The sequence below is a fragment of the Tilletiaria anomala genome (assembly GCF_000711695.1).
Source record: "Tilletiaria anomala UBC 951 chromosome Unknown K437scaffold_40, whole genome shotgun sequence".
NCBI lineage: Eukaryota > Fungi > Basidiomycota > Exobasidiomycetes > Georgefischeriales > Tilletiariaceae > Tilletiaria > Tilletiaria anomala.
In genome coordinates this window covers 95,878-107,750 of record NW_013546982.1, presented here as the reverse complement: position 1 = coordinate 107,750, position 11,873 = coordinate 95,878, and the positions used below count along the sequence as shown (strand labels likewise).

General features: G+C 53.0%; 4 protein-coding genes across 4 annotated transcripts; all 4 read left to right on the top strand.

The window, feature by feature from the left end:
• Window positions 1-2,256: 2,256 nt before the first annotated feature.
• On the top strand, window positions 2,257-4,147 carry K437DRAFT_119639 (uncharacterized protein). The gene is made up of 2 exons (XM_013387848.1): window positions 2,257-2,394; window positions 2,535-4,147. The coding sequence occupies exon 2, from the start codon at window positions 2,623-2,625 to the stop codon at window positions 4,045-4,047; it is 1,425 nt and encodes a 474-aa protein (XP_013243302.1). The 5' UTR covers window positions 2,257-2,394; window positions 2,535-2,622; the 3' UTR covers window positions 4,048-4,147.
• Window positions 4,148-9,259: 5,112 nt separating this feature from the next.
• K437DRAFT_119409 (uncharacterized protein) lies at window positions 9,260-10,136 on the top strand. The gene is made up of 2 exons (XM_013387847.1): window positions 9,260-9,501; window positions 9,582-10,136. Exons 1-2 carry the CDS (start codon window positions 9,422-9,424, stop codon window positions 10,039-10,041), a joined length of 540 nt encoding a protein of 179 aa, XP_013243301.1. The 5' UTR covers window positions 9,260-9,421; the 3' UTR covers window positions 10,042-10,136.
• Window positions 10,137-10,239: 103 nt separating this feature from the next.
• Window positions 10,240-10,719, top strand: K437DRAFT_119187 (uncharacterized protein). The gene has a single exon (XM_013387846.1). It carries the CDS (start codon window positions 10,303-10,305, stop codon window positions 10,621-10,623), a length of 321 nt encoding a protein of 106 aa, XP_013243300.1. The 5' UTR covers window positions 10,240-10,302; the 3' UTR covers window positions 10,624-10,719.
• Window positions 10,720-11,067: 348 nt separating this feature from the next.
• K437DRAFT_119439 (uncharacterized protein) lies at window positions 11,068-11,830 on the top strand (the record flags this gene model as incomplete). Its single annotated transcript, XM_013387845.1, has 2 exons — window positions 11,068-11,179; window positions 11,264-11,830. Coding segments are annotated over 2 exons (471 nt in total), but the record flags the coding sequence as incomplete, so codon positions are not given.
• Between the last annotated feature and the right edge of the window lie 43 nt (window positions 11,831-11,873).

Here is an 11,873-nt window from a genome sequence, read left to right as displayed (position 1 = left end):
CGAATGCCAAGGTGCTGCGCTATTATGTAATGCAGTCGGCGCACCCAGGCGCAATCGCAAGCCAGTACCGTATGTAAATGACGCGCGTTCCTGATTCCTATCAGATGGTCGGTTTCTCATTGTTTCTCGTATCATCATCGAGTACATAACACATACGTAGACCTCCATCTCTTTAGAGGTATATTTTCAGGCACTGGAAGAAACCGGTAAATTTGTCCAGCTGTATTTGACGTCTGATATCCAGTGGGGTTGTGTATAAGGACCTACGAGAGGTAATCTGCAGCCAATCATTGACACCTTTCCTGTGATGCTTTCCGCCAAGTTCGCAAGCCTCTTATCAAGAAGTCATGTCGCCGAACGAGCCTCTACTACCTTGGCTGTCTGTATCGGAGACTCCGGCAGCAGAATGGATGGGCACACCAGCACTGGATATCTGCCACGCTCTTTGAAGGTCTGCACTGATGTACATATGCCCATTGTGTACATGTCTGCAATTCTCATAATTTAAAAGTACCATTCAAGTACACAGTCAATCGTTACCATTAGCAACATGGTCAAATATGAAGTGGGAAAATGCCGTATGTATGTGTACATGATCAAATAGTACCCATGTACAAACGTAGCCATCAGGGCCTGTCCAAAGTCTTTCGAGAGTCACTTGTCACAGCTTCACAAGGCAGTGTCAAGGCTCGCGGGACTCAGAGAGTGCCAGGACAGGCGTGGCCAGGCGTGGCCAGGCGTGGATAAGCGGGAAGCTCGAAACAGGTTAAGAAGATGCAGCGCCCAAAGAGATACGGGTGTGACTTTCTCACAACAAATTCGCCCTGCTCCACCACACGTGCCAAGATTCCGACCGAAGGGCAGACCAGAGCTCTGGTCAGGCATCAGGCGGTTCGGACGTCGAGCAACGTCCTCGCACTGCCTGAGTGGCATGGTACAGCGCTATTTATTCGCTTGAATTGTGGAGAATGAATGAGACGATTCGGTTCAATGAACAATGGACGATATGAAGATGATTGCGGGACTTGTGAGAAGGGAGTGAAAAGCTTTTCTCGCTCATGACGAGTTGGATTGTTGTAACGGACGGAACGGAACACTTGACCATGCATTCAGCGCTACTGGGGCCTGGGCTCCATCATCAGCACCACCCATATCACTCAGAGTGGACAATGGTATATGCACGTGAATGGTGCTTAGCCTTGTATGAACCTAGCCATTATCGCTGCCTTCATAGAGTGCCTCTGTACATCTGGGGATCAGTCTACTGTGGGCACTGACGGTCGCAACAGGGTGAATGATTGCTGACTCATAAATTGTGAAATTCTGGATTGATTTTGCCTCTGGCATTGGCTGTTGATGTGGGAGTGCGCCCTTATGCTACATGTTTTGCCATGTCCAGCTAGTCGCCACCTGCAGCCAGGGGACTGGTGTTGGTTGATTCACTTTGTATTTTTTACTTTCGCATTTTAGTTGCACCCAGCGTTTCGGCTGCGAAATGACAGACTCTTCCAGAGCAAATATCTCCACTAGATTCTGCTGTGTATATTAGTGCGAGCACAGTCGTGCACTACAGCCCACTGCACAGAAACCTACACTATTCTTTCCTCACTGCCTCGGTGCCTGGATCGCAACAATCAAAGTGTCCAGATCGATGAAAACGCAGCGCGTTGTTTCGCATGAACCCAAGTGGCACCAATCTTGCTGCACCATGTGGCCAGGAAGTGATCTGCAGAGTGCAGGCGGATCGCAGTGGCGGTTCTCTTTCACCCGTACATTGACTATGTGAGAATGAAGTGTTGCGGCGATTGTCACCCTTTTCGCAGACAATGTACCAGGACAATTTGCGCTGCTGCCCAGGCCATTGGGCATGGGCGTCCGTGATCGGCGTGAGCTGCAACAGGCACGCCTGCAGCCCCACCTGACCGTCCATCATCGCATCAATTGAGCAAAGGGAGACTTTAGGGAAGAAAGGCGGCGATCGTCTGCTCAACTGCTGCTTCCAGCCTGGTTGTCTACATAACGGTTTCATTTCATCAGCTCTCCGCTGGCCGGTAATTTGCTGTTACAAGCGCTCCTCGCCTCCTCCCACATGAATGGCACATCCCTTTCCCTGTTGCATCAGGTCATCGTCATCTGCGATTGCCATTACCATTCCCTTCAGCAAAAGACGATGCTAAGGATTTCCCAGAGTGACGTTGGGCCGGGATCATAGCTTGCTTGGCAAGCATTGGCTGAAGCTTTCTTGGAGCTTTTAGACATTTACTCATCGAGAACTCGCCGCTTTTCGCACGTCGCCTCTGAGCTCTTTTATTTAGGTCTCCTTGCGTGACCTTTCGGCAGCGACTGGGCAGTTGGCAGGCAGTCCCCACTTTGTTCTCCGGCCGTAGGGGTAAGGTTGCCTCGTGAGTACCAATACCTCGGCCATTTGGGGCGCTTCGGTCTGACCCAAATGATTGATTTGTAGCGCTTGCTTGCGCCCAGGATATGCGTTTTGACACTTCCCTCCTACTCACCCTGTTCCTGGCCACCACCAGTGCTCAGGCCAAGCCGGTCTTACACCCGAGCCCGTCGCGGACAGCAGGCTATGCCCGCGCCACGCCTTCCACATGGAGCCCTCGCTCGATGGGCCCAGCGCCTGGCACGACCGCAGAGGGCTTTTTCGTCCGCGAACCTCTTGCTCAAGCTGATGTAATGAACACGACAGCCAGCATTAACATCAACGGCACAGCGATTGTTGATGGCATCGGCAACACCCCGAGCGACACCGTTAGTGGCCGCGACGCCAGGGCAGCTTCGATCGTGCCAGATGCGACTCCGGAACGGTGCACTCCTAGCCAAGTCATCGATGGCCATCGAATATCCTGCGGTTGCCCCCAGGAAAGCAGCATAAGCGAAGGGAAATGCGTTCCACCAAGGGTATTAGAAATCCCTTCTTTCTCGGGCAACGGCCAATCCCTTGGACCTTCAGCTTCCCAAACCTGCTCTTGCGCCATTGCCGCGGGTAGCTACATCAACCAGGGCCACTGCTACGCTGCGACTCTGTGCAAAGTTTTGCAAACCACCGGTCGCTCCGCCATCTCTACTTGCACATGTCCAAGTGGAAGCTCCGCCAACAGCAGAGGTCAATGCAGGGCCACGCCCAGCAATGGCGGAGGCGGTTCGCCGCTTAAGTGCACACCTGGACAGAGGCCGACGGCATCTCCCAAATGCGACTGCCAAAGCCCTTCAATGACAAATGCGGCGGGTCTATGCACCAGCAGCGTTCCTCTTGGCCAGTGTTCGAACGGTGAAGCCATCATGACCATTGTGCTGGGCCTGCCGGTTCCGCACTGCACCTGCCCTCCCCCTTCGTCCACTGTGACCGGTACTTGTACGTCAAAGGCCAATGGCGGTGGCGGAGCACCCACTTGCACAGCCGGCCAAAACGTCGGCAACCCAGCTAATCCCAACTGCAATTGCCAGACTCTGAGCACCACGAGTGCCAACGGCCAGTGTACCTCCACGAGCAACAGAGGGGGTGGCGGTTCCACCCCGACTTGCACCCCCGGTCAAAATGTCGGCGACCCGAATAACCCTGATTGCAACTGCAAGAACCCCAGCACTACCAACGATGCTGGTAAGTGCACTTCCACCAATGATAAAGATCCAAGACCGACTGCTTGCCCGCCCGGCTCCCCTGTTGCGAACCCTGGCGGCACTACGACATGCGCTTGCGCTGGACTTTCCATGGTCAACAATGGTTTCTGCCAGGGGCTACTCCAACAACCCTGCACGGCCGGACAACCAATTTTCGGCGGCCCCTTTGCATGCGGGTGCGATGCGCCCCTTATGTCGAGCAACGGTGTGTGCACCACATCTACCAACGGTGTCGGTGGTGGTACGCCTTCCCAGTGTGTTCCTGGATCCGCGCCAACGGCTACTGGCAACCGACAATGCACCTGCGCTCCCGGTGCAACGCCAACCGGCAGCACGACCACGTGCGGCGAGGGAGGTGGCGGCGTCATTCCCACGCCCACATGTGCAGCAGGCGTCGTGCCGGGTTTGTGAACTTGCGCACCTGGAGCAAATCCGGGTCCCGGCGCACTGACTTGCGGAAGCGGCACTGGCGGTAGCAGCGGCAACAGTAGCAGTAGCAGCAACTCTGGCTCAAACTTAAGTCCTAGCCTGACCATCCTCCCTACAAGCAGCGTTAGCAGCTCCATCAGCTCGTCTACTTCTTCGCCACCATCAGGCACAGTTGGTCTCAGTCAGCTTGCCGGTGTCAACAGCACCAGCAACTCTATCCTGCTCTCCATTATGCCTTTGCCGTTGCTCACCAACTTTGGCTCTACTACTGCCATGCTTCCTACAGGAGGTTTGATCATTCTGTTCAATGCAACGGCCTCTGACACCTCCTCCGACATGAATCCTTACGCGTTTGCAACTTCGGCAGGCGCTCCGACTCCTCAGGTGTCCTACAACCCGATCTCCCAGCCTGCAAGCTCGATCAATCCTCAGGGCGGTGCATTGGAACAACCCTTGAACACGACTAGTATCTCACTCCTGTTTAAGCAGGGTCCGTTCTCGGGACAATGCCGCCATAAACAAGAACGGATCTGCCGCTATTCTGGTCGCTCTCATGCCTACAATCGTCGGAAATGTGAAGAGTTGGTAATTGGAGTAAATGCTCTCCCTTGGCTGACAGTTCCAAATTCGATGCTTTTATACCAGGCTCTGCAACTTTCCCAGTCGAGCATTACCATCGGGCAGCTGCTCGCATTCCAGCTGCCGAACGACACGGACAATACCTTGCATCACGCCAACACAATCTGGAAAGGCTACGTTCCCACCACTCACACTCCGGAGCTGCAACAGCAGGTTAATCAGACGAACTCGACCCTGTACAAAGGCCAGAAGACCTCCGCGGAGACCTGGGTTGCATCGTACCTGGACAGGAGCTTCGACATCTACACCAACGCCGGGCGTAGCAAAGCTCCGCAGAATAACCGTGTTTCCAACGGCGACAAACACAATGAACTTGTGCACGATGCACTGATCGGTGTCTTTGTCGGTCTGGCCGGTGTGCTGCTTTTGCTCCTCCTTTTCCTCCTGTGGCGCCGGCGTAGGAAGACGAAGGTACAGGCGGCAATCCGCCGGCCAACTCCGATCCGCTCGAACCGCAGCGCGCTGCGTGAGACATGGCACCCGAATTCGGACGAGCGGGAGCGTGTCATGGTGGGTCACCTTGCCAAGACCTGGTCGCACCACGATGGACAGGTCGGCGGGCGAGAAGGCAGCGTATCACTGTCACGCCATCCATTCGGCGAAGACAAGCACGCGATGAACGTCACTGCTTCCGCTTCTGGCATCTCAGCGGCCATGGAGATGGCAGCCGGTGTGGCCGACGCGGCGGCGCGAGGACGTCACACCAAACGGAGCGTAGTCAGCACACGTACAATACTCAGGACACCCGCCACAGTGATATCAGTCTCACAACATCTCAGCGTATCTGACTTGAATGTGACCAGCAACACAGATTTGCCATCACAGCGGAGACCAACGAGACCACGGTCGCTCCGGAGATGAGCCAGATGCCAGATAACCGGTGCATTCTCTTCTGAAATTGAAGCTTGCTAATCGATAGAGCCCTTCCAGCCTCCTCGACACATTACGAATTTGAACAAAGAAACAACATCTGCACACCATACTGCATATCTGTTCGCCTCCCCTGCTTTCTCTTGCGACTGGTGTCCACCTTGCAGCCATCTCACTCACATAATCACCGTCACCCCTGGCACTACCGTCCAGTTACCCGACTTCCTTCGCTTGCTAGTTCGTGCCGACAGGGCTATGCGCCCCCCACTCCAAACCTCTCTTCAGAGTCAGGCCAAAATACCCTCCAACTTCCTCCTTCATCTTGTATTTACGAAGCAGCATTTACCGCGCACTCGATGCTTTTATATATCCGTGTAATAAACCTGTTCAAATCCCCAGTTCGTTTCCCAGTTCGTTCAGACCCATGTCTACGTCACCTTTGTGAGGCCAACAAAACACGATCATGAGAAAGAGCAATGGTTTTTTTTGTTTTATGTGGACATATTCAGTAGCTTGGGACATTCTCGGAGTGAGTGGGTGATGTAAGGTGATGTTGATGGTGATACAGTTCTACGGATGTTCAGGGAACACATACATTGACAGCTAGAAGCAGCGTGCATAGCTCAACGTCAACAGTTAACGCTCAATCACTGACTGCTATGTGGACAAGCACTCAGCGCGCTCAACCTCAACCGTCCATGCAGAGTGCTGGGTTGTTGGATGCTTTAACAGGTGACAAAACATGAAGGGTGGCGAGCTGCTGCCAATTCCGTCTTTCTGGCCACCTAGATACCATGGGTCCAGCCTCCAACGTAATTCTGCCCTTTCAGAGCCCCTTGCGTAGGCAGTCTCATGAAGTTCGTAATTTGCAACCAAATTCCCCCCGGCACTTCGGCAGACAGTGCGACGATTTCAGCGTGCTGGGGCGTGACCTCGCCGAGAGAATAAAGGCTACTGATCTCGAGAACAGCCCTGTGGGCTGTGTCGGCCCCAGTCTGGATGAATGCGTACCGGCGCCCGGGACCAGAGAGCACAAAAAGCCAAAATCCAAAACGACAGGACCTGTAAGCGCATTGAGAGCGAAATAGATTTAGAGAGGTTCACAGCTCTGGACAACGAATGTAGGCTAGATAGCCCTTAAATTTCATTATCAGGCAACAAGGAACTAGGTTCCAAGGCTTAGGGTTGCGATAGAGATGAGGGTGCAAGTCTAAGGGCAGTAACCAGAAGATGTGGCTTGCGGTTTCAGATTATGAAGCTGTATAAGATGCCAGTTTAAATTGACTGAGCTTCTCTGGGATACTGGCGGGGGGTCTTGATGAGGTAGGTCGTTGCTGAAGGTATCCCCATGGAAACGTGCAGAATGGTGCTTGGCAGAGGAAGCTCGGCAACGTTCCTAGATCGAGTTCCTCTTGGACCTTGTTACGGATTGTGACACAAAAAGCGGCTCGGACCGTCCGAACAGCTGGTGATCGGCGTTGTTTACAATTAAATATTTCTAGTATGTAACTGATTCCATCATGGTCCGTTCACCGTGCCACTTATCGTGGGTCGCAGGCCATAGACCATTTTGATGCTGAGACATACCGCTCTCAGTGGATTGACACCGGAAGAGTAGTGATGAGCGATTTTCAGAATTCTTCAGAGTTACGCCTTAAATATTTAGCCTAAAGCTTGGTGAGATGTCTGACCTCGGCGATGCCAATTGTTGGCCTCTATAGGCATGTAACTTCGGGTATTGAGAGGATTCCTCCTCTCGGATCAATTAATCATCAATCTTGTTCGAAATCTGACATTCTGATCATAATTGTCTATTGGGTATTGGCTACGTTCGGCTACTTGGCGAAGCAACGTGTCAGCTTTGCCCTGCACCGCCTGCGGGTGGTTTCAGCCTGTTAGAGGTATGTAAGTTCAATCATTCATATATGTTGTGGTCGCTTCCAGAACCCAGTGTGCAAATAGCTAACAGAACAATAGAAGGCGGAATTATCGTTACATTGCAAAGGACACAACGGATACACTTTTACAAGCACATATACATCATATATGCAAATTGCAAAAGCGTATATGAATATGAAGATGTAAAGCTTGCAACATTCGATGTTGTCACAATTCTATAATACCAGCCCACCACGGTCCCCACTCTCTTGCCAATGCTCATTTACAATACTTTTCAATTACTTAGCCTAGAGTTCTGTCAACTTTACGTAGCTCTGCTCGGCTTCAATACCCGCAAATGGCAACGAGCAACTTGCCAGGCATCGCAAGAAAGGTCCCAGATCCAGCATCAGTAACTATATCACCGACTGTTCTGCGAGCGTAAGTCAATTGGGCTTACCGAGCACCCTCTCACCGCCTTCGCCATCGCCCTTGATGAAAGGTTACATGCGCTTGACTAGCTTCTTGAGCGCGATAACTTCGCGACTCACGCGCTGTAGATGAGCTGGGCGGGTTCCTATTTACGTGAGACAAAGTTCCGCCGATAGTCGGCGCCTTCTCGCCTGACGAAAAAAGGTTCGCCTCACCCCACGAGCGGGGAATTGATGCGTACGACTAGCTGCTCGCCGAGCGTGTGGAAGTGAAGCGAGTAGGCCGAGGCGACAGCCGCCAGCACTGCCTCCCATACCGACGCTGAATCGCCCTGCAGGATTCTCCCCCTTTGCCATTCCGGTTGCGAAATCAGGTCCAAAACTATGCAACGGGAACGGGAGAGTGGGAGAGTTGCGGGATCCCAAGGGAAACTGAGAAACCTCGCAATATCCCGATCCCAAACCGGGAACATATTCAGAACCAAAGATAAGTTGCGCTACCTGCCTGCTGGCGGGCAGGCTCTTCTCTCTCCACTCGATGCAATACGATGAGTACGATCTTAAATCTCAAGTGTATGTGTGTCACCATCTGGCAGCTGCTCTTCGGATGGCGTTTCTGGCTACACCTCCAAGGAGGCGCTGGCCAGACCGCCATATGTGCTGCCGGCTCGAGATCACCGCAATACGCAACAAGCTCTCCATTCCGTGAAAACTGTGCTCCGTATCCAAATTGATCTGCATCATTCCCTCTCTCCATTCCACGACTTTGAGTGGTAGGGTTGTGCGAGGCTTAAATACTTTACCCTGGGTTTCCCCCGCTGAAATGCACCGAAACGTATTGCCGAAGGGGCGCTAGCCTGGGCTGAACATACCGTCCTCACGGGAGCTCAGCACTACTACATCCCCTTTCGGACTTCCCAGGAACATATGAGACGGGAGCACACGGGCCGAGGCCTGAATGCGGGCACACAGGTCGGCACCATTTTCTTGAATGACTGATCGTCATCGAAAGATGCCAAAGGCACTAGTGAAAATGAAAGCCTCAGCCCCGTCTCCGCCCCGGCAAAGATCACGAACATTGTGGAAAGCGCCTGTTGAAACGCCTGGCGCGGGGAACCAGAGGAATGAGTTTGGCCAGTCAAGGACATCGGGAGGCAATTGAAAGAGCAGACATATCCCGAAAGAAATCTCAAAGTTGAGCCACCAGGTGGATACCCCTCGCTCCAGCAACATCCGACATGATTCATTCACCTTTCTATTTCGGTTGCTCCAGACAGGTGTCCGAAGACTTGAAGAACAATTCGCTCTGCCTCGAGCTTAACTAGATACCCACCTTCCGCGCTTTAACTCTATGTCGCCAGAGGAGACAGCCTTCTTGACAGTATGGCGATCCGGCATTGTCTGAATCGGCACCTTCAGCGTTTTCTGAAACTTCCGGAAGAAGAGGTGCACGAGGACGACCTGCCACTTGCCACCCTCGGAGGAAGTGGCGGTGGCTATAGAGCTTGACACTGAGCTTTTTGAGCTACATTGCGCAGATGCAGGTCGCAGAAGCACAGTTCTGGGCATTGGTTTCCTATGTCGCAGGTATAAGCGAAACCTGCTGGGCGATTGCTTCGTGAGTTCTGAGCAGCACTTGCACTCCCATGTTCCGATGCCAAAGGCTCAAAGCCAGATGCTACCTTCTGACTACAACAGGCTACACATTTTTGCACATCTTGGTACGGTTCTACTTGTTTCATCACTTCACAACGTCATCTGGCAGACATGCGCTTTCGGCAAGTGCAATCAATGCCGTTGCATGATTATCGGAAGAAATCTTCTTTCAGCTTGCACCCATCATCCGCAAGCTGAAAGGCTGCAAGGTGTATCCCACTCCCTTGGGTGGTATTGCACACTTATGACGACGCACATCTTCCTGCGTCCTGCCATGTGGAGGATTGCACCGGATGAAAAGAAAACGGCGCAAGAAGAGCGACAACAACATGCTGCAAATACTGGCCAGTCAGCTGGTAGCAGGGTCGGCGAGGAGGCAGAGGAACAAGGCACCATGAACGAGGATTGGTTTAAACGGTTAAGCATCGCAGTGACGAATGGAATCAACGACGGACCCAACCCTTTGCCGATAATCACGGCCGTCAGACAGGAGCGTCCGTAGACGGACTACAAGAGCAAAGAAGATCCCTTTGAGGATGAAGGAAAGTAATTGAACAGCCAGGAGGGCGGAAACGCATGGTGGCAATGGTTGCCATTCAGTCCTTACGAGTTTGGAAGCGATGAGCTGGGTGAGGCCATGAAACACAGAGCAACCCGTTGATACACAAGTCTGACGCAGCTTGCACATCTCGTGGTTACAGAGGTGTGGATACCCATGTGGCTCTTTGACCGATGCTTCGACAAGGGCACATCCATCCAATGAATGCCAGGGTTGACCCTTCCATCGGGCTCGGTCGTTGCACATTTGCACCCACAGGCCCGCCCTCCGCCTACCTTTCGACCATCTTCCGCAACTTTCCGCCAGGAGCGGTGGGCGAAAAGGGCCGTCAATGGTGTGACCACTTGGTCAAGAGGCATAAGAAAGGTAAAAGAAAGCTGCAAAACAACCACCGATTCATGCACAGAACGAGCCCAACCCGGTGTTCGGTGCCGGAAACCTCGAGGGCAAAGGGAACGGCTTCAAAACGCCATGTGTACCCCCACTGATTCCGGATTGAGCAGCAACAAACTAAGCAGACCTTGACTTTCGAAGGACCCTGGACTCGAGAGTCAATCGAGAGTCTCATCAATCATTGTGTAGAGAGCACCGAAGTCTGAACATGTTACACTGCGCTGTGTGGCACTGAGTGATTGAGGGAGCACCTCTCATTGCCGGCCCTATCGCCCAAATGATCGCGTTTGTATCCCAAGGCGGCATGAAACTCGTCTATTATGGTTAAGAAGCAAGCCATGCGCAGCCCCGCCTCCTTCGGCGATAAGGCGATCTTTGACATGCATGCTTGTACATACCGGCGATAGCGTAGTCAATGATTTGGTAAGGTTCATGAGCCCAAGACAACGATGAGTTGGTTGCATGAGGCATGACGAAGGAAGATGGCCAAACGGGGAATTTCCCCAGCATCGAAGGCGACAATCTCGCCTGAACTGAGCCGTCAAGTCTGTTGAATCTGGTGTCAAGGAGTACAAAGTCAGCGACCGAGTCGGCGCATTCACGTACCTGGCCCGCGACGCCCAGTACCGCTGCAGACCACGGCCAAACAGTCGCTCCGGAGCAATTGAGGTTTCGCATACTCGAGAATGTTAGCTTCGATGAGGCGGCTCCGATCAGACTCGATTGCTTGACCACGGTCATTGATCTCTTTGACGGGCTCAAACTATCTCAGCTAACCTACAATGGCTAGCCGGCTACAGGTACAGGAGGGGAGCCACCCGTCATCTAGGCAGGTTCCTCGTCGGTTGGAAGTTACGCCGTACGACTTGCGCACCTCGCCAGGAACCGCTTCATTGCAATAGCAGGTACTGCGAAGACAGCGTATGTCCAGTCGCTCGATGCACAGACTGTCGTCAATTACAAGGGAACAGACGAAGTTCCTCCGATCGACGAGACCGTAGCGCCTGCCACGAGCATTCGTTGACATCCTCGAGAATGGCACGTCCGGCTCGCTCGGCAACGTCCTCAAGCATGCCAGCGGTGGCGGCACCATCACAGCTGTCCTCTCAAGCGAGTATGACGACGATCTGAAGAAAGTCAAGCAGCCCTTGCTCTCTGGCGTCAGTGTCAGACTTGTGTCCATTGTAGAGGCGTACGCGTGGCGCCGACAGTATTGGGAATATGTATTCGTCGCGAAGCTGAATGGATGGATCGGCGAAGGCAAGTTCAAAGCGAACCGTGTGAGAGTTATTCGCGGTCACCTCAAAGGCGTGCAAGAAGGTCGGGAGCTGCTTGCAGCAGGGCAAGGTCAACAGAGAGAAACGTTGACTGTGAGTCGAATA

What these genes read in the sequence shown, in the direction of transcription:
- K437DRAFT_119639 (XM_013387848.1), top strand. Translation starts at nt 2,623, where the DNA reads ATGGGCCCAGCGCCTGGCACGACCGCAGAGGGCTTTTTCGTCCGCGAA.
- K437DRAFT_119409 (XM_013387847.1), top strand. Translation starts at nt 9,422, where the DNA reads ATGCAGGTCGCAGAAGCACAGTTCTGGGCATTGGTTTCCTATGTCGCA. An exon ending in ACCTGCTGGGCGATTGCTTC is followed by an intron (nt 9,502 to 9,581) that starts GTGAGTTCTGAG and finishes TGACTACAACAG; the next exon opens with GCTACACATTTTTGCACATC.
- K437DRAFT_119187 (XM_013387846.1), top strand. Translation starts at nt 10,303, where the DNA reads ATGCCAGGGTTGACCCTTCCATCGGGCTCGGTCGTTGCACATTTGCAC.